The sequence below is a fragment of the Bison bison genome, unplaced genomic scaffold, assembly GCF_000754665.1.
Source record: "Bison bison bison isolate TAMUID 2011002044 unplaced genomic scaffold, Bison_UMD1.0 scf7180017863938, whole genome shotgun sequence".
In the NCBI taxonomy this organism is placed as follows: domain Eukaryota; kingdom Metazoa; phylum Chordata; class Mammalia; order Artiodactyla; family Bovidae; genus Bison; species Bison bison.
In genome coordinates, this window is record NW_011494510.1 from 633,131 (window position 1) to 654,804 (window position 21,674).

At 40.3% G+C, this 21,674-nt stretch overlaps 1 protein-coding gene across 1 annotated transcript in view; it reads right to left on the minus strand.

Annotated features, from left to right (window-relative positions):
- The window catches only part of CDH8 (cadherin 8, type 2), a 403,256-nt gene that overhangs the window by 152,228 nt on the left and 229,354 nt on the right, over positions 1–21,674 (minus strand). The window contains exons 5-7 of the mRNA XM_010833836.1: positions 13,620–13,787; positions 9,724–9,911; positions 5,475–5,728 (exon numbers count right to left, since the gene is read on the minus strand). Coding sequence (XP_010832138.1) covers positions 5,475–5,728; positions 9,724–9,911; positions 13,620–13,787 — 610 coding nt within the window. The remainder of the gene's footprint in view (positions 1–5,474; positions 5,729–9,723; positions 9,912–13,619; positions 13,788–21,674) is intronic.

The window sequence follows — 21,674 nt, forward strand, 5'->3', positions numbered from 1 at the left end:
CAGAAAACGAAGATCATGGTATCTGGTCCCATCACTTCATGGGAAATAGATGGGGAAACAGTGGAAACACTGTCAGACTTTATTTTTTTGGGGCTCCAAAATCACTGCAGATGCTGACTGCAGCCATGAGATTAAAAGATGCTTACTTCTTAGAAGGAAAGTTCTGACCAACCTAGATAGCATATTGAAAAGCAGAGACATCACTTTGCCAACAAAGGTCCGTCTAGTCAAGGCTATGGATTTTCCAGTGGTCATATACGGATGTGAGAGTTGGACTGTGAAGAAAGCTGAGCACCAAAGCATTGATGCTTTTGAACTGTGGTGTTGGAGAAGACTCTTGAGAGTCCCTTGGATTGCAAGGAGATCCAACCAGTCCATCCTAAAGGAGATCAGTCCTGCATGTTCACTGGAAGGACTGATGCTGAAGCTGAAACTCCAATACTTTGGCCACCTGATGCGAAGAGTTGACTCATTTGAAAAGACCCTGATGCTGGGAGGGATTGAGGGCAGGAGGAGAAGGGGATGACAGAGGATGAGATGGCTGGATGGCATCACCGACTCCATGGACATGAGTTTGAGTGAACTCCAGGAGTTGGTGATGGACAGGGAGGCCTGGCGTGCTGTGATTCATGGGGTCGCAAAGAGTCGGACACGACTGAGCGACTGAACTGAACTGAAGGAGCAAGAAATCCTCCACTCATACTCTGGTACTCTGGTTAATTCCACAGCCTGGTATACTCTCCTTTTTCTTGATCCTGTGCATCCTGAATTGCATGAAACCAGTTAGAAAATGAATGGGTTTTGTATTTCCTGCTAATTCAGAGCAGCCTTGCTTATAATAGCCAAGATATGGAAACAATCTAAATGTCCATCCATGAATGAATGGATAAAGAAGATCACACACACACACACACACACAAAATGCAGTGGAATACTACTCGGTCATGAAAAAGAATAAAATCCTACCATTTGTGAAAATGTGGATGGACCCTGAAGGTATTATGTTAAGTAAAGTATGTCAGAGAAATAACAAATATATAATCTTACTTACACGTGCCATCTAAAACAAAATAAAACAGAAACACACTCATAGAGAAGGGTAGCTACCAGAAGGGAAGAGGCTTTTGGAGGTGGTGAAATGGGTGAGGGTGGTGAGCTGTATGTTGATAGGTGGTGACTGGGCTTGTGGTGGTGAAAAGTCTGTATGTATATCGATGTTTATACCACAAACATCTGTACCATAGTACCTACCATAGTATAACACTTATACTATAAACATTGCAGTCTAACTATAATTCTGCACACCTGAAACTTACTCGAATAAACAAATAAAAAAGATTTGCAGAAAAAACTGGTCCTGCTAAGCCATCCCAACAGTTTGTGTCAAGACACAGTTTGTGTCACAGAAATCACAAGGAAAGAAAGGGAGTGTGACAAAGGATAGAAATCAGGCATTGCATTGTCAGAAAGAAAGAACAAAAAATGGCTATGCACCACAGTTCCATCCTTGACTATTTGTGTGACAATGGGCAAGATAGTCTTTTTCTCCTCAGCTTCCTCATCTGTTAAATGAGTATACACATTATCTCACAGAGGTGTTAAAGAATGAAATGAACCCATGTAGCACATCTCTGCCACATATTAAGCACTCACTAGTAGCAATATTCACCACAGTAGCAAAGGCAAATTAGACCAAATGAGGTTAATTAGACTATTTAGCATGCAACTGATAAGTGAAAAGAAAAAGCTAATCCTGCACAGTCAGCAAACTTTAATAGAAGAATCTCTGCTAAAATGAGTACTAGGCTTTTATTTTGCATTTAAGATATGAAATTTATGGTGGCTTTATTAGTTGGTAGTCCTAATAACTCCACTTATTTTATTTAACAACTTAATTATGTCAGTAACTGTCTGAGGAAAATGATATTATCCCAGAATACCAAGGAAGAAGCTGAGTCTCAAAGAGAATTCCGGAGACCAGCTATCTGTCTGGGAAGTAGCATTGACAGGGTTTGAAACGATCTGTTCAAGACATGGCATCTTTTAAATAATTTACACAACTATATTCTATATTACTGAGATGCATATGCTAATGAAGAAAGTAGCACATGCTTAATTAATGTTCCCGGAAGGGAGATTTTGCCTTTGTGTTTTGTCTTTGTGTCACTGTGTGTTTGCCCTGTGATTATACAAACATAGATATAAATACAGACATGTTTATAGACACAGACACATGTTTAGTTATAAGAATTTTTTAAATACATTGATATTTTTAGCCTGTCAGTGAGCTCTCAAAAGAAGCAGAGTCGTAGAGGAAGCTGACCAGCCAATTAATGACTACATGTTTTAACATGGCCAATGCCACAATAAATGCCTATTTCTTGCTGGATAGCAAAGCAAACATTCCCCTAAACGATGGATACAGTCTTGTTAGTATATAAAATACAACAGTCCTAAAGAGACAATCATGCGTTACTATTTGTTACTTGATAATTCCCTGAATATCTGTGTCCTCTAGTCCTGTTTTAAAAGGTTAAATGGCTCTAAATCTGTCTGCTAGACGTATAAGGAACTCTGCACTGCTCTGGCTAGTCAGGAAATTTAATTTTCTACACAAATTAACCAATTGTGCATAGAAAGAGGAAAGCCACTCTCCACAACCCAACTCGGGGACTAAGGTGGGAGGGGGGATAACTGCAAAAATGCAGAACAGATACTGAAAAAATGCAGTTGGTGATTCTTACATTCTTATCCCATGGAGCCAATGCACCGCCAATTAGAACCACGTGGGGCGCTCTTTCTGAATAATGCATCAAAACCCTGCTGGAAATGATTTGAAACACTGATCACCCCTTCTTTGGGTGGGGCCATATATGCCACCTGGGCTTCCCAGGTGGCGCTATATTAAAGAACCTGCCTACCAGTGCAGGAGACTTAAGAGCTGCGGGTCCTGTCCGTTGGTTGGGAAGATCCCCTGGAGAAGGAAGTGGCAACCCACTCTAGAATTCTTGCCTAAAGAATCCCATGGACAGAGGAGCCTGGCGCGTATGGTCCATGGGACTGCAAAGAGTTGGACATGGCTGAAGTGAATTTGCACATACACAGGCACATATGCCAAGGGAACAATTAATAGCACTTGCCTGCCATCTACCAGAGCTACAGATATGACTGTGTCATCAAATGGCACTTCATCTGTCCATCTCTTCCTGGGAACATGGCCCCAAGCCCCCTTTAGTTTGCCTGGAAATGAAAAGCTTCCAAACCAGGCAGTTGTTGCTAAGCAGCCTCAAGCTTCTTATACACCTGCCTTTTATGCCAATGGCAGTAATAAAAAACAATAGCAATAGCCGTAACAATCAACTGCAGTGATAATAGTCACTGGATTCCCTGTGAACTGGAATGATTCTAAAAATATCCATTTTTACATAAGTAAAAAGATAGATTACAACACGTGGGGAGCTCTAAACCTAGATTTTTACCCATTTCTGCCCATTTGAGGTTAGTATTACTTCAGTACCAAAAGTTCCTCACACTTCATCTCTAGCTGATGAAGAACATGTCTCCGCACAGGAAGTTTGTTCCTGCTGATACTCCAGATTCCATGTCTGGGGTGTACCCGGAACTCCTCTGATATCTGAACCCCCACTTTCCATGAGGGTCCTCCGCTTGGCTTGCTCCTGGCCCCCTATGGAGTCTTTGCTGACAGGAGTAGAAATCTTGACAAATCCAGTGCTAAGCTGGCCCACGGTCTCTCGGTCGGTTCAATCTTGTTTACCCTTACCATTATCCTGTCCCTTATGCTTAAAGATGTGAAGGAAGTGGGAACTGCTCAGTTCTGTGTTCCTTCAGAAGAAAAGGGGTAACAGTTGAAAATGGGGCAGATTCATTTACTCAACAAGTATCATTGCCTCTATTTATATTAGAATTTCAGCATAAAGTGATTTCACAACTTCACCGTTTAGTCAGAAAATGGACATCCATGTAAACTTATTTTTCTGGATTCTTTCTTCCCTGGTATCCAATTCTTGTCCCTTTTAGAGGTACGGTTCTCTTAACAAATAGGGAGGATTCTGTGTGCCTACAGCATGTTGAGTTCCTTAGAACAGAGAATAGGCAACTGACCATTCCTCAATTCCCCACACGGAGTTTTACCTTCTTAGAGGTTGCTCTTTTGAAGAAAGCATTTTTTTGGTATCCTTATGAGATACACTCTCATCCTGAATTTCAAAATGGCTTGTGCTAAAAACAACTTTTCTGGATCTGAAAAGGATTTTTTTTTTTGCCCAGACACAAATTATTTGGGGCACTGACTACGCCGAAGTGTTTTACCTCCAGCCTCAGAGTTTCAGCACCCTCGGGAGTATTGGGCATTTAATACAGGAACAAGAATTGAATAAACATAGCTTTCAGAAAGCCATTTGTCTATCTAGAGTTTCCCTGAATAAAGTAATTAGAAAAATATCTGCCCTAAGTCCCCGTAATTTAGAAACTGAATGACTTGCATATAAGCTGACATCTAACTCATAAATTAACTGGACAATTCTTTAAAACTGTATTATTCTATATATATTTTCTCTCTCTTTTTCAACAAGAATTTCTCAGAAAATATTTGAAATCCACACTCAAACACGTCATTAACCAACACTTCACCCTTGGAGACCAGTGGACAAGTTATAGATTTTCAGTGTTCTTTCGGAAGAAAGCTATTTAGCTTGAGCATCTGCACCGTCATTTGGGTGACTGGCAAAAGAGAAAAGATGTACACAGTTCAACAACAACAACAAAAAAACCCAGAACTGAGCCTCATTTCTAAAAAAAAGAACAAAATCCTTAATGAAGGGTTATGTTTCTCATCTTGGGAAAATTTTTGAGCAGGGAAAGTATAAACAAAGGGTACTTTTGAAATAGCAGAGAAAGGTTTTTGTCTAAAAGGCACCCATGCAGATATGCTGACCGATCAGAAATGTCCATTTAGTAATAAAAAGATAATTTCAAACCCAAATACAGAAATAAGATGAGGGTCTCTTACTACTCCAAGACAATACCTTACAGCTCTAAATTTTTATACATAATCCATGTGATTGTCAAAGGAGAGAGAAAAGAAAATAGTAATCCTTTTCTGATGCTAGAAAACAAATGTACAACAAGCAAAAACAATGTAATATAAAGGGTCCACCCAAAAGCACTGCAAAATACATGTGATCTGGCCTTTTCACTGTGCTCTCTGAAAGCCAAACAGCTTTCTTCATCTTAGCATTTCTGGCTCTGAGCATTATATATAGCTGTTCCCAGGTGTGTGGGCATGTGTGTGTGCAACACACCCATAGACACAAGCGTGGTGCATGTTGACCAAAATCCCTTGGCCATGTGAGCAGTGTCTCAAAGGCAGCCACATGGACTGCATACATAATTACATTTTGTACTGATTTGCTTGTCACAGGCCGTAGCAAATCTTCCTTTTAAAAGAGAAATACCTTATCGGACTGGAGGTGATGTCGGGGTCACGAGCGGTCACCTGCCCAATCACGGAGTTGAGAGCAGCGTTCTCATGCACTTCCAGGAGGTAAGTCGGTGAAGAGAAGACCGGAGGCTCATCAGCATCTTCGACGACAATTTTGACGGTCGCCGTGTCTTTAAAGGGCCCCCTGCCGCTGAAACGCGGGTCAATGTGGACATTGGCCGCCTCTACCTTCAGTGTATAGGATTTTTTGGTCTCAAAATCCAGAGGCTGTTAAGAAATGACAAAGATGAATGTTTCTCACTAATGACCACAGCCGCGAGAACAAATGAGTATAACACTGATGGATGATCGTTATGTGCATTTAAGCCCATTTGTGAGTCTTAATGGGATCACTCTCCTATCCCCCATATTCAACCTGTAAATTTTACAGGCATTTATTGATATCTGTTTATTATACAAGCTCAGTGAATCTAATCTCCTACTGTTTTGTTTTGTTTTGCTCATTTCACTTGGAATTCACAAAATATTCACAGTCATGAATCGTGCCATCAAAATTTCACTTCAGAGTCATAATAAAATTTTACTAGTGATGGCGTGACCTGCATACCAATCAGTCAGTTAATCGGGCCTCTGCTGGTCGGAGATAAGGCAGCATCAAACACAATCTCTATCTGGGAAGAATATTTTTTATCATTTCTGCAACAGTGTGTGAAATGTAAAGAACAAGAAATAATCATTGTTTAGTCCATGGAGACATTATAAAGCATAATTTAACACTAATCCCAACAAAGAGTGTTTTCCTATTTCACTTCTAGAGCATCACTGCTTTGCTGATCATGGCTAAAATCAAGTTTATTATTTTTTAGGGCATTCTTAGAAGGTCTCTATTATGAGTTCCGTGCTGTGAAGCAGGTGGACATATAAAGATGTATGCAGATATATATCTACCTGTTTTTATATTTAAGGGAAGGAAGAGGGAGACAAGTAGATATATAGATAGCTAGGACTTACTGTGTCTTCTACAAACCACTTAAAAGCAATACGAAATTACCTCATTGCACCATTACTGAAAATATTTCTGACCTATTAATTCTTCCTGCCTTAAAAGCCCCAAAGACTTAATGATCTAAGTAAATAGAGGAAGGTAAAAGAACACAGCCCCCCTTAACAACCCAAAGCCCATCTGCGTCAGAATCCTCGCTGTCCAATTCTCTCAGCAGGGCATAATACTTCAGATGTCAAGGATGTATTTCTGTCAAGGTTCAAAAAGATAATTTAGGCTTGCACTGCAATTTCTTATAAGAAATTGAACTTTACATCTGTGATGCAAATTTTTTTTAAAAGAAGTCTGAACACAAAGCAGCATTACTGAATTCTTTCAGAACTCCCCTACAAGCTTATATATATACATATATAGTGTTGATTTTTATATTTGAATTTTTTTCTAATTGGACTGGACTTTTCTTGAGAGATATTTTCTAATAAAGCAGATACTCAATCCTGCGCATTCTGAAATTTCTAAGCACATATATATACATACCCATGAATACACGATTCAACATCATCATTTTCACAATTTTGCAACAGCCCCAACTGTAACAATTATGTAATTTCAAATTCTTCACAAATGCCATTGAATATAGCATATTATGCTCTGCTAAATTCTTAGCCCAACCTGAACACATTCTGGTGTCCTTAGGACTTTATCAGACCAAAAACAGGGTCCATGCATTGTGGGAAAATGACTCCGTACATCATTTTCCAGAGTAAAATGCATGTGTTTCTTGGTGTTGAGATGTGAATATGTTTCTAAGTTTATGAATAGCGGTGAATAAAAATAGAGCAAATGGCTAATTGCTTCAGTTTATAAAAGCACCTTATGGTAACAAAGAATAGCAGTTAATAATAACAATAAAAATGACATTAGGAATCATTAACCAAGGAAAATGTGGCCCTGGGTTATTCAATAATTGACTCAAGTATAATTATACTGTACTTTATTTCAAACATGAGTTTTTAAATACTTTGCAACTTTTACTACTGAGCTCCATCCAGGTCAAAACAAAGCATTGCTCAGCAGAGTTAAAATAGATGCAACCAATTTTTTCTTCAAAATTGATTTTTAAACTTGATTTTGTATTTTAGAGTATATCCAGAAAATTCCAGGTTCTCACTGTCAAGACCTCCCTGATGGGGGACTTCAAAAGCATGACCATGGGGAGCAGATCCCTGTGTAACATGAGAGGGAGTCAGATAGTAAGCTCGGAGTCATGTCAATATATTGCTGATCAAGACAGAGGGCAGAACGACTGGCTCCCAACAGCGTGACTGATCATACGTCTTTCAATTCATGAATCAGCAAATCTGTTTTAAAATTAATTTCTACTACTTCACAACAAACATGCAGTACAATACTGAGCAAAATACTCATTATGAGGATAAAGGGGCATTTTCCTTTGCAAATGCCCATGTCCGTAAAATACTGAACTGTGCTCTACACATTTTTTTTTCAATAAACTTGTCATGATGAGAAATAAATATGGAAAATGTGCAGAATCTTTCATATTTACCATACGTACATACACACAAATGGTTGTGAGCAAAAGCAATCACAGATTGCCATATATTCTTTGTACTATTTGTGGAGATATTTCTTTCTTCAGTGGTAGCCCCAGGTGTGTGGATGCTAAGTCGCTTCAGTCCTGTTTGCCTCTTTGTGACCCTATGGATGTAGCCCACCAGGCTCCTCTATCCATGGGATTCTCCAGGCAAGAATACCAGAGTGGGTTGCCATGCCCTCCTCCAGGGGATCCTCCCAAGCCAGAAATAAAACCCATACGTCTTACATCTCCTATATTGGCAGGCGGGTTCTTTACCACTAACACCACCTGAGAAGTCCATCCCCACACCCAGGAACAAAACAAAGCTGAGCTTCACTGACCTCATTGCTTGGACATTTGATCATAATTTGGAGTATCTTATGTTAGCCAGGTGGGCCCTGTCCTTTCAGGGCCAGAATGAGCCAGAATAACAGGCTGACTAGTTTGTCTGTCTTTGAGTTTCTCTAAAAGCAGAGATTGCAATGAAGACCTAGGAACCTTCAATGCATGTTTTAGAACTATTCCAAGAGTTGGACTGTGAAGAAAGCTGAGCGAGGAATTGATGCTTTTGAACTGTGGTGTTGGAGAAGACTCCTGAGAGTCCCTTGAACTGCAAGGACATCCAACCAGTCCATTCTGAAGGAGATCAGCCCTGGGTGTTCTTTGGAGGGAATGATGCTAAAGCTGAAACTCCAGTACTTTGGCCACCTCATGCAAAGAGTTGACTCATTGGAAAAGACTCTGATGCTGGGACGGATTGGGGGCAGGAGGAGAAGGGGATGACAGAGGATGAGATGGCTGGATGGCATCACCGACTTGATGGACATGAGTCTGAGTGAACTCTGGGAGTTGGTGATAGACAGGGAGGCCTGGCATGCTGCGATTCATGGGGTTGGACACGACTGAGCAACTGAACTGAACTGAAGAAGCAGGAATACAGAAATGGGGGAGGGGCGAGTTCTATAGAAAAGGCATTGAATTTGCCACTTTTGTGGGCTAATGAGGATCCCCCTCCCCTCTGCCAACTGAAAAACCTCTGAGGAGCCACAGACAATCTGCCTCAAGGTAATTTCTTCCAAGAAAACTGTCCACAAGTCTTTGTCCTTTATTGCTTGAAGGCTGCCTTCAGTGTTGACTTTCCTAGATAGCTGGAGGCTCTGGACAAGAACTGAGCAAGTTCCTGTGACTCATGGAAAAACACTGAGGCACAGACAGGAGAGAAATGATGGATGAGATGGCAGGCTAGCACCACCATGGTCACTGCTTACTGAGCTTTAGCTGAAATATAAAGTAGGACCAAGAGATAGGATGTGAGAAAGGACTCTTACTTTTTCTTCTTATTTCTTCCAACATTATTTATTATTCATTTATTTGACTATGCCTGGTCTTGGCTGTGCCACATGGCGTGTCGGTTGCGGCATGTAGGATCTAGTTTCCTGACCAGGGATCTAACCTGGGCTCCCTGCATTAGGAGGACGGAATCGTAGCCACTAGAACATGAGGGAGGTCCCAGGACTCTTACTTTTTCATAGCTAAAGAAGCCAAACCTCCTTCCCTTCTAAGATTATATCAGGAAGTCCACCCAACCACCACCATCTTCAATGTTCACGTTTTAAAGAGGTATTAATAATTTGAAGATGAGCAAAACCTTCCTGAGCTTACCTTTCTCAGTCTTATAATGCCGTCCTGGGCCTGGGCATCAGAAGTGATCTCAAAGAGTGTTGTTCCGTCTCCGTCAATGATGTCATACGATGACTGTGCGTTTTCACCAATATCCTGATCATTGGCCTTCACCCTTCCTATGGCAGTGCCAAGAACCACGTCTTCTGGTACCGAGAAGTGATACAGACCTTAGGAAAGAGGAGAGACCCTGAGCACTGCATATGTTCCATTCATTCATTCATTTAGCAAATACTTATTGGGCACCTTTCTTGTTCGAGGTACCTGGGTACAGATGTGACCAACACAGTGATGGGAAAGGCAAAAACATCCTTTTCACTGTGGAACATACAACCTTTTACATGAGTCAGAGACAAATAGTTCCCAGAAAAAGCAGCGATCTCTCTTTGAAACTCTTCTGAGTTATGGGACTTACTCAACCATATGTTTACCAAGTACATATTTGGAGCGGAGTTATATCAGGATATTAGTGAGTCTGTGTGAATGTTCTTCCCCATTCGCTGTATAATCACATTGGCTGCCCTTGGGGATATTCATTGTTGCCCAACATAAAATATTAAGCTAATTTCGGCACAGATAGATGCAATGTGTAACACACTGAAAGTCACTTTTGAAGTTACCTTTATATTTACAGACTTGTAGACCATTTTTGATAAAATCCAATTACCAAGCCTCTGCTATGCCCTGCAGCAAGCTGTTCAGACACATGAAACACTCCTCTTGTTACTAAAGTCCTCCTTGCTCTGAAGACCAAAAATCCTACCTTCAAAACTCTCTAGGCAAAAATACAATTACAGTGTGTATCCCTTCTCCTAGGGGGAGGCAGGACAATGTGTCTAATTAGTTATATCAGTTTTTTTTTTTATTCAGATCACTTTGACTGTTGCACCGGTGCCATTCGCTCTCATTGGTGTAGGGGAAGCTGCTGGTACCCTAAGCCCTAACCTCTGGTAGTTACCACTTCAGTCACTCATATCCTCTAGCCAACAGCCAACTTCTGAGGGTTTCCTTTGGCCTTCAGAACCCATGTTGCCCATTGCCTGTCAGGCTAGAACTCTCAGAAAATTAATACCCCTCAAAGACTCACACAACTTACTATATAAAATCCCTGGCTCCATCACCTCTCTGGCAGGATAATCTTAAGCTTGTTCCTTCCTTTTGTTTATTTACAGGGTGCCAGGGTATCCCCAAGGGGATGAAGCTCCAGTTTCTTCAGTGGTAGCTGGCTTGAGAATACACAGCATTGGCTTTCTGGCCTCCTCTCCCTCACATTCTCACTTCCAAACTGGCCTTTCTTGGATCATCTCCAAGATAAACCACTTATAATCAAATTCTTGTCTCAGTGCCTGTTTCTGGGGAATCCAAATCCAGGCAACCAGGAAGTTGTAGTCCCCATGTAATGAGAACAAGGGGAAATAAACGTTCAATGGACCATAATCCCGAAAGGAAAAATTAAATCTAGAGAACATTACCTGGGTCTATTTTGAACTCAATCATTGAGTCCCTTGGATAAACTAAGGCCTCATTGTACCCAGTATATAAGGATAACTTCTTATGAGGGAAAAATTTTCTAATGGCAGTGGCACACTTTTATCTAACGATGGAATCAAAATGCCTCTTAAAATCATAATATTATGGGACTAGGGAACAAAACAGTTTTTTCACAAGGTAGGCACCAAAAATCATCATGTCAAGCACAAGTCTCCCACTCCCCCCATAATCAGTAATGATTCCATTTCCTTCCAACTTTATATTTCAGGTAAGGTCTTGTGATGATTCCTCGAGATGTGCTTATTAGGTAAATAAGACAGCATGGGGCCTCACCTTACTGCCAGCCCTGCAACAGGAAGCTTTGAGAAATCGAGCCAGTGACACGTTTCATTATCCACTGTTATTCTTCCTACTCTCATCATCCCTTTCAGTGTGATCATAGTTAATCATTATTACTTCTAAGAGAGGAAACACTTGTGAAACTCATAGGCTACTGTGCAATTGAAACAATAATTTTCTGAGAAAGAGGAGTTGCATGCTAGTGTATTAACTATAATGGCAACTGAAAAGAGAATAAAAGAATTGGGGGAAAGATGCAAGAGACAGCGTTTTTAATTTCCGTCATTTCGGCTTAAAAGGGTTGCATTGTTGTCTGATTTTTGAATGGCCAGATGTGGATATTCTCAAATGCTTAATGAAATGCAGTATTTCTTGTTCTTTCTACCTTGGCATTTTTGCAGAGAATTTTTCCAAAGCACCTCAAATGTGTCATTTCCAAGCCCCGTCTCTGTCTCTCCCTCTCTCACTCTCCTTCTCCCTCATCTGGTTTCTCTCTCTCTCTCTCTCTTCAAAAACGGTGGTTTTCCTAAAGTATTTCCTATCCCAGCAAAGAGCACCAGCAGGCAGCTGATCTCTCGTGTCAGGAAGAGGGTAACTTGCATCCTCGACTGAAAACGCAGTCTACCCTTAGACTGTTGTTAACATTAGCCCTCAAACATCTATCACTTCCCTCCATTCCCACACGATCGACCCTGCTTGCCAGGGCTTTCATCACCTTTTACGTGAATGATTTCTAGCATCCTTCACCTGGCTGCAGTGTGGAAAAGACTCTGGAAGAAGGCCAGCTTCCATTTTCTCTGATTTCCTTAAAATCAAATCCTATTATTCAACCTACAACTTAAAATATTTTAATGACTTCCTAGCGATATTAGGAGGACGGAGCCTGGAAGGCTGCAGTCCATGGGGTCGCTGAGGGTCTTTACTTTCACTTTTCACTTCCATGTATTGGAGAAGGAAATGGCAACCCACTCCAGTGTACTTGCCTGGAGAATCCCAGGGATGGGGTGCCTGGTGGGCTGCCGTCTATGGGGTTGCACAGAGTCAGACACGACTGAAGTGACTTAGCAGCAGCAGCGATATTAGGATAAAGATCATGGTACTTAAAATGGCCTACAGATCCAAGGATGACTGACTCCCTGCCTAACCTAGCTCTCCAGACTGTGCTCCAGCTGTAGTGGAATTTTTTCAATTCTCATTCAGGGCCACATACCCTTCTTCACAGGACTTTTGGGCATCTATTTCCTCCAGTTGCAATGTCCATCCTCCCTTTCATGGTTTCACCTTGTTTCCAATTCCTACTCATCATTCATTTCTCTCAATTTAAGGCTCTCATGTCAGAAAGCTCTTCCTAAATCATCTCTCTAATAGAAGATCCCTTGCCAAAATGCACAGAAGGAAAGGTTTCTATGAGAGTACAGGAAAGTTGGCAAATAATGATCGTCTTCCTGATTCACTGATGGTGGCTGCCTCAATTGCTGTTGCGAGGTTTAGGAGGCTGAGCACAGCTTTCACAGGCACTGGGAGAGTCGGTGATCATTGATGTCCCGCCAGCCACTGGAAGGAGGAGTATATATTTTGCAGCAAGTGTACTGTATATCTGCCTTCTCCACCTCAGGCTCTAGAGATTTAGTTTCTTTTATAGAACAAGTGGGACTATTGATAGAGCAATACCTGAGGTGCGTTTCAATCATTCTCTCCAGTTTTCTTCACAGGACTACCCTGGACTAGAGAAATAAGCACAAATCTTTGCATCCAGGCTTGCTGGTTCTAATACTCAGCTGTGATATTTACTTTATGTTTAATATTCAAAAATGTTCTTATATATGCTTTGAAATCTGTAAAGTGAGGATACATGTAGGCTCCAAATGATAGCATGGGTAGTCTCCTACATACATGGGTTTATTCTACCTTGCACGTCAGAGGCACTCAGTGATTGCTATCAGTTTTTCAAATGACTGAAAAATAGATTTTTCATTGAATCTAGTTTTCATAGATTCAAATGAAAACATCATACAGAGATGCTCATGCAGCACAGGGAATTCACTTACTCTGGGCAAATTTTGGAGGATTGTCGTTCACGTCAGTGAGGGTCACTGTAAGCGTTGTGGTGCCAGACAGGCCCCCCGAGTGTCCCCCCATGTCTTTGGCTTGAATAACGACCAGGTACTCCTCCTTGGCTTCTCTGTCCATATTGGGAAGGGCAGTTTTTATAATTGCTGAGGGGAAGAAAATGGGAGAATGACTTTCAGACAGCTCATTCAAAAATGAATGTGTGAATCACACACACACACACACACACACACACATACAGAAACACATGCATATACCACAGATCCCCACTCAGATAATTTTCTGTTTTCTTTTGACATTTAGCTGGTGTGCATCTCTGATGCCAATACTGAGAAAGACTGTAGTCATAGACATTAGTGGATTACTTGCAAAAGTACATTTTATAATGTACAAAAAAGAACTTATAAAAATGTACATTAGAAAGTAAGTTGAATGGCATACTCTTGCCTACCAAATTAAAGTATAAATCATAACATAGATTCATCTACCCAGGAAAACCCTGGAAGTGAAAGAATCCTTCAATTTATCACAGACTCCAATTCCCCTATAAGAGAAGTAAATATACAAATAGCTGGAAGGCTCCGAGGTCAAAGATAAATTATTCTAAGGCTCACAAATACATCAGAGATGAAAGAAATAAATGCATTATGAGAATCAACTCAGATGAATAAAATGCCAATCAGAATTAATACAGGCAAGTGTCTAAGTCCAGGCATTGTTCAACTACATTTATATTTTAATTGTTTAGTTACATCATGACTATTGTAAAAGTAATAAATGTTTTATAGAAACAGAAAGATAGAGAAAATAGAAAAGGGGGTAAACACAAAATCATGTAAATAATGTAGTATCAGTTCTAAAATGTGAACTATTTTTTTCTGATATATTTTCAGAGTTCTATCTTTCTGCTTCTCAGTATATTTCACTAGTCATTTAATATTCTTGTTAAAGATTCAAAGATCAGTGTAGGTACTCCTGAAGTTATTTTGAAAAATCTTCATTTTGCCCTCTCCCTACCCTCATACCTCTTTTCATAGATAAATATCTCTAGCATTTTGATATGTACATTTTCACATATATATATGCATACAAATGTGCAAATGTACATATGAACATTTAACCACAAATGTGATCACAGTATAGTCATTGTTCTGAGGCTTTCTTTTTTCACACAATGGATATTTTTGAGGTCTTGTCAATGGTTAGAGGCTCAACTCATTACTTCTCATAGCTGTATAATTCTTCATTAATTAATGTACAATGAGTAATGCAGGCATTCCCATATTAATGGAGATTGCTATTTTTCTGTGTCCTACACTTTTACTTAACTCGGTCATAAGATCCCCTGCCACCATATTGCTAAAGGCCCATGATAAAAATGTTTGTGACTAGCTCAGAATATTCCTGTTGAGTAAATAAGTTACCTCTCAGGACCAAGTGAAAAAAAATCTCTGAATTAAAGACAATTTGCCTCTCACTTCTAACCTCAGGGACATTATACATGTTCAATTCAAGGTAAGGATGTCTGAAGCTGTAATTCTGTTTTTCTGGACTCATATGCTCTTAATTAAATCATCTATCTGCAAAAGGTTTGCAAGAAGTTCAAGTCCCTGAATCACTCAAGTAGCAGCTGAGGAACAAGAGTGTCCAGGGAAATCTAATCCATTCAGGCAATGAGGAGGCTCTGGGAAAAGATGTGAGTTCTTCTGCACTTTATTTGACCTTGAAACCACCTTTATATCAGAGTTGCCCATTTAGGGAGCACTCAACTGGACAGCCCTGCCTATTTGGAAATATGGATAGTAACATAATAATATCTTTCAATATGAAAATTCATTTTAGGACTTGACCATATCTTAATATATTAATAATTCAATAAGTCATACCTTTATGAACAAAAACTGAAGGGAGAAAAATTAGAAATACAGCAACCATTCCAATTTGGATCACTGTGAGGCATTTCTGAGGAGAAAATAAACATCTAGGCAAAAGATAGTAAGAACAACAATAAGGGAACCTTATCATTAGTATGAGAAGATGCCAATGTGGCTACTCTGCTATGGATGCATATTTACATGACTCAGAATATCCTGAGTCTGGGACCAATTCCAGTAAGAAGGATTATAAAATGGTTTTACTCCCATGATAGTTACAGGAGTAACTTGTAGCTTGTAAAGTTGAGGTACCATCACAGTTTAAAGTCATTATGAATTAAAGCCAACCACTCGACTTTGGAATGTCATGTATAGTTTCCACTAATCAGAGAAAAGTGATAAAATTCCTCAAGGAAGACAGCAACTTTTTTCAAAGAAGTTGATGGATTGAGATCTACACATTAATCCTCTCAGGTTACTCCAATGAAAGAATGTTTACAACTCTCTCAGAGACTGAGAAGATCGGTGTATATTATCCTCATCATTTAAAAAAATATATATCATTAGAGAATAATTTTTTTAAAAAACTGTGATGTCTCTCAGACACCTGGAATTAAAACAATTTTGATGCTCAGTTGATTTTAGCATACCCAGGTCAGTGTCTTTGAGTTGTATCATAATGTGAGTGAAGCATCATGATGGATGGCCTTGCTTTAATGGGACAAGAAGGGTTCCCTGGGTTTCCACTTATTACAGAAATGTTGATGTCCTCCACCATCAAGGTATACAGCTTCATACTATCTATGATGTGCATCTATTGACAAGTTAGAGGTCCCTTATAAATGCTCTCTCCTACTGAAGTGAAGCAAGTTCAGTTTCTCACATTACCCTCACACTTACTAGCTTTGTGACCATGAACAATTTAGTAAACTCCCGGGATCACCTGTCCTGTTAAATGGAAATAAGAATCAGCTATCCATTAAGGGGATTCTAAGACTCATAGCTGCAGATCGTGATTGCAGCCATGAAATTAAAAGACGCTTACTCCTTGGAAGGAAAGTTATGATCATACTAGATAGCATATTGAAAAGCAGAGACATTACTTTGCCAACAAAGGTCCGTCTAGTCGAGGCTATGATTTTTCCAGTGGTCGTGTATGAATGTGAGAGTTGGACTGTGAAGAAAGCTGAGCGCCGAAGAATTGATGCTTTTGAACTGTGGTGTTGGAGAAGACCTTTGAGAGTCCCTTGGACTGCAAGGAGATCCAACCAGTCCATTCTGAAGGAGATCAGCCCTGGGATTTCTTTGGAAGGAATGATGCTAAAGCTGAAACTCCAGTACTTTGGCCACCTCATGCGGAGAGTTGACTCATTGGAAAAGACTCTGATGCTGGGAGGGATTGGGGGCAGGAGGAGAAGGGGATGACAGAGGATGAGATGGCTGGATGGCATCACCAACTCAATGGACATGAGTTTGGGTGAACTCCAGGAATTGGTGATGGACAGGGAGGCCTGGCGTGCTGCAGTTCATGAGGTCGCAAAGAGTCAGACACGTCTGAGTGACTGAACAGAACTGAACTGAAGACTATGAGACAGAAATCAGCAGTTTTGTCAAACAGCAGTTTTCCTTCACCCTTTGGATTCTTAATCACAATTTATTCTTTTAATCAGTTTTTACTGGAGTATGATTGTTTCACAATGTTGTGTTAGTTTCTGCTGTACTGCAAAGTGAATCAGCTACACATATACATACATCTCCTTCTCTTTTGGATTTCCTTCCCATTAAGTCATCACAGAGCATTGAGTAGAGTTCCCTGTGCTACACATTAGGTCCTCACTAGTTAGTCATGTCTGGACCCAGAGACTGTCATGGAATCTAGGAAAAAAGGTATAGATGATCTTAATGTGAAACACAAATAGAGACACAGATGTAGAGAACAAATGAGTGGACACGGCAGGGAGGAAGAAGGGGGATGAATTGGGAGATTGGGGTTAACATATACACACCAAACAACATCTATTTAAAGCTTTTCTGGATAGTGGTTAGCGTGCTGAACAATCCCCAGCTGCTCTTCCAGATCCACTCTCCAGCACTGTCCACCTGTTCTTGGCATGGGAGAGTGACCACTATGGAATGGATGCACTTACTTGCTGGCTTCGTATTGGACTCCACCAAGATACATTACCCAAGGAGATATGGAGACTGGAGAAGGGTGAGGTTCTAGATCACGCAGTACCTCAATCACACTTGGGCATCTACAGTTATCTTGGGGAGTTTTCAGAGCAAAACTCTAGTGTCCATGAGCAGCTTCCTTCCCTCAACCCTTCCGATCTAGGAATGGTATTAGCACTTCTGCTGCTGGCCTTGGGGGCCTCCCTACCCCTTGATAGCTCTCAGTCAGCCCACACTTTTCTCAGTACTTCCCTCACTCAACTCTCCTGAAACACCCGACTCATACCCTAAAAAATACAGTTAAGATACTGTTCTTTAGCCAAGTGCCAAACATGTTTCCACCATGTCATTCTTACAGACATCTACAGGTCAAAAGTACATCAGTGTAATTATAAATTGCCATCCAAAGGACTGCTCCTTGAGAGAGCAAAACAAGTGTTTGTTTCCTTATCTGTAACATGAGAACAGCTATTCAGTTAAGTCAGTTGCTCAGGATGACCCATCTGGGAGGCTGTACACCTGGGAGTTTTCACACCTTCTTTTCTTGTACGACATTGGGAGCAGATTTCTTGATGTGTTAAGGTAAGCAGGGAGTGTCTCCAGTGTCCTTAGGGCCTGCCACACACTTAATTGGCTTCGGTACAAACAGTGTAATGAACAGGCTTTGTTTTGCCTGAGCCTGCTGCCTCCAGTCTCAACCTTACGACTAGCAGCAGCGCATTAGAAAATCCAAGATAGAATTTCTGGAACATTTCTCCTGCTACTTTGTGGCCATAAAGACACAAGGATAAGAAAAACCACAAGTGTCTTTGGTCCTTCTATTTTTCTCCTTGTGCTGGGGCATATCTATACATGTTACTTAATTTTTTCTATTCCTATTCAAAAGGCAGATCATTCCAGGGGCATAGATACAGCAAGATGTTGAAAGGAAAAATACCTTCTACAATAGAAGCTTACAAACTGTCATAAACGTTTCTTCCTTCTACTACTTCTCCCCTGAACTATTTGCTTTGGTGCATCTATTCTCCCAAGTATTAGTAGCTTTAAGCCATTTCTTTTGTGGACAAGAGAGAGGACTTCTATACTTTAAAAATTGCTTGGTATTAAATATCACCAGGGTCTTTCCTGGTGGTCCAGTTGCTAAGACTCCCCGTTCCCATTGCAGGGAGGCCCAAGTTCAGTCTCCGGTGAGGGAACCAGATTCCTTGTGCCTCAGTTAAGAGTTTGCATGCTGCCACTAAAGATCCCATATGCCACAACTAAGACTCAGCAGAACCAAATAAATAAAGAAATAAGGTAAATAAATATTTTGTAAAAATCATCAAATACAGAACAAAAAAATATAGTCATAAGTGATTTTTCCTCTCCCATTTGAGAAGTCAGAAATTTGGAAATGTGAAGACTAAAAGTGACTACAGTTCAGTTCAGTTGCTCAGTCATGTTCTACTATTTGCAACCCCATGGACTGCAGCACACCAGGCCTCCCTGTCCATCACCAACTCCTGGAGCTTGCTCAAACTCATGTCTATCGAGTCAGAGATGTGATCCAAACTTCTCATCCTCTGTGATCCCCTTCTCCTGTCTTCAATCTTTCCCAACATCAGGGTTTTTTCCAATGAGTCAGTTCTTTGCATTAGGTGGCCAAAATATTGGAGTTTCAACTTTAGCCTCAGTCCATCCAGTGAATATTCAGGACTGCTTTCCTTTAGGATGGACTGGTTGGATCTCCTTGCAGTTCAAGGACTCTCAAGAGTCTTCTCCAACACCACACTTCAAAAGCATCAATTCTTTGGCACTCAGCTTTCTTTATAGTCCAACTCTCACATTTATATATGACTACTGGAAAAACCATAGGTTTGACTAGATGGACCTTTGTTGGCAAAGTAATGTCTCTGCTTTTTAATATGCTTTCTAAGTTGGACATAGCTTTTCTTCCAAGGAGCAAGCATTTTTAATTTCATGGCTGCAGTCACTATCTGCAGTGATTTTGAAGCCCAAGAAAATAAACTTTCTTGCTGTTTCCGCTGTTTCCACTGTTTCCCCATCTATTTGCCATGAAGCAAAGGGACCAGATTCCTTGATCTTAGTTTTCTGAATGTTGACTTTTAAGCCAGCTTTTTCACTCTCCTCTTTCACTTTCATCAAGAGGCTCTGTAGTAGTTCATTTTCTGCCACAAGGGTGGTGTCATCTGCGTATCTGAGGTTATTGATATTTCTCCAGGTAATCTTGATTCTAGTTTGTGCTTCATCCAGCTTGGCCTTTTGCATGATGTACTGGGCATATAAGTTAAATAAGCAGCATGATAATATACAACTTTGATGTACTCCTTTCCCAATTTGGAATCAGTCTGTTTTTCCATGTCTAGTTCTAACTGTTGCTTCTTGACCTGCATATAGATTTCTCAGGAGACAGGTAAGGTGTTCTGGTATTCCCATCTTTTTCAGAATTTTCCACACTTTGTTTTGATCTACACCATCAAAAGTTTAGGCATAGTCAATAAAACAGAAATAGATGTTTTTCTGGAACTCTCTTGCTTTTTCGATGATCCAATGCATGTTGGCAATTTGATGTCTGGTTCCTCTGCCTTTTCTAAACCCAGCTTGAACATCTGGAAGTTCACAATTCATGTACTGTTGAAGCCTGGCTTGGAGAGTTTAGAGCATTACTTTGCTATCATGTGAGATGAGTGCAATTGTGCGGTAGTATGAACATTCTTTGCCATTGCCCTTCTTTGGGATTGGAATGAAAACTGACATTTTCCAATCCTGTGGCTGCTGCTGGACTACAATCCTCAATTAATTAAATGGCATTTTTATCCTTTTTCAACTGTGATTGTTAAGTCAGAGAAGAGATCCCTTTTGCCAAAATTTAATTATCTTTGAATGGTACTCATGTTAAATTCCTTCCTTTCACCCAAAACATAGATTGTGTTCCTCTTTTTCAAAGTAGTGATCAAGCAAAAGTAGTGTCCATGTCTCCCCATGTACTTCTACTTCTGAATGTTCAGTGCCCAGTGATGTGTTCACAAGCTTAAATACTATCCTTAAAGTTCCAGTACATCATATTGGCAACAAATTAGAGTTTTCAATTAATTTTTTTTTTTTGGCAAGTGTATGTTTTCTTCAGTAGTATGCTTTCTGCTTCACATTATTAGTAAAACTCCTTAATGTAAGCATTTGGTAAGTAACCTCACAAAGAAGAAAATAGATTTAGTTGTTCTAAGCATGGTAACTTCAGCATATGACTTGGAGTTGATACAATACAAACGGTTAAAACTTTTGTTTTTGCCTTTTGTAAATTTTCAGCTGAAGCATACATAGCTCTAGGGTTTAGACTTAGATGCCTTGACTCGTTACCCTTGGGAAAAATCACAGAACTTCCTGGAATACGTTTTCTTTCCCTTGAAAATGGGAGGCTCTGACATTTGGAGTAGAATGATCTGCATTTGATACCCTGGCCTGCTGGACCCTTGATCACATTAACTGTAGAGTTGACTCAGAAACAGGAATGCTAACACATTCTGCAAGTGCTTCCCTGGAACTCCATTGTGAAAATCTAATCTCATCAGAAAATTCAATTAATGAGAATAGTCCATTCTCTGTGAATTGAATTCAACAGAGATTTTGAACCTGGCCCTGGGAGTGGGGTTGGGAAGATACAAGATTGGAGGTGAATGCCAGCAGGAGGATTAACATGGAAAAGAGGGAATCATCTTGTTCTGAAGCTGGCATTCACGACCCTACTGTGAATAGACTGATGTGCTTGATTCTTTCGTATTTAAAAGACGTAGTTTTTATCTTAACTCTATTCAGTCAAACGGAGATTTCCCTAGCGCAGAAGTTGAAGAATTTAAATCCTTGCCTGGCCTAAGTTCTTCCCAAGTACTAAACAGCTGTTCCTTATGGTCTCATCATTCAGGGAGGACTTCTGATTAGAATTCAGTCATCTCAAAAATTTAAAGCTTGAGTCTTTTTTTTTTTTTTTTT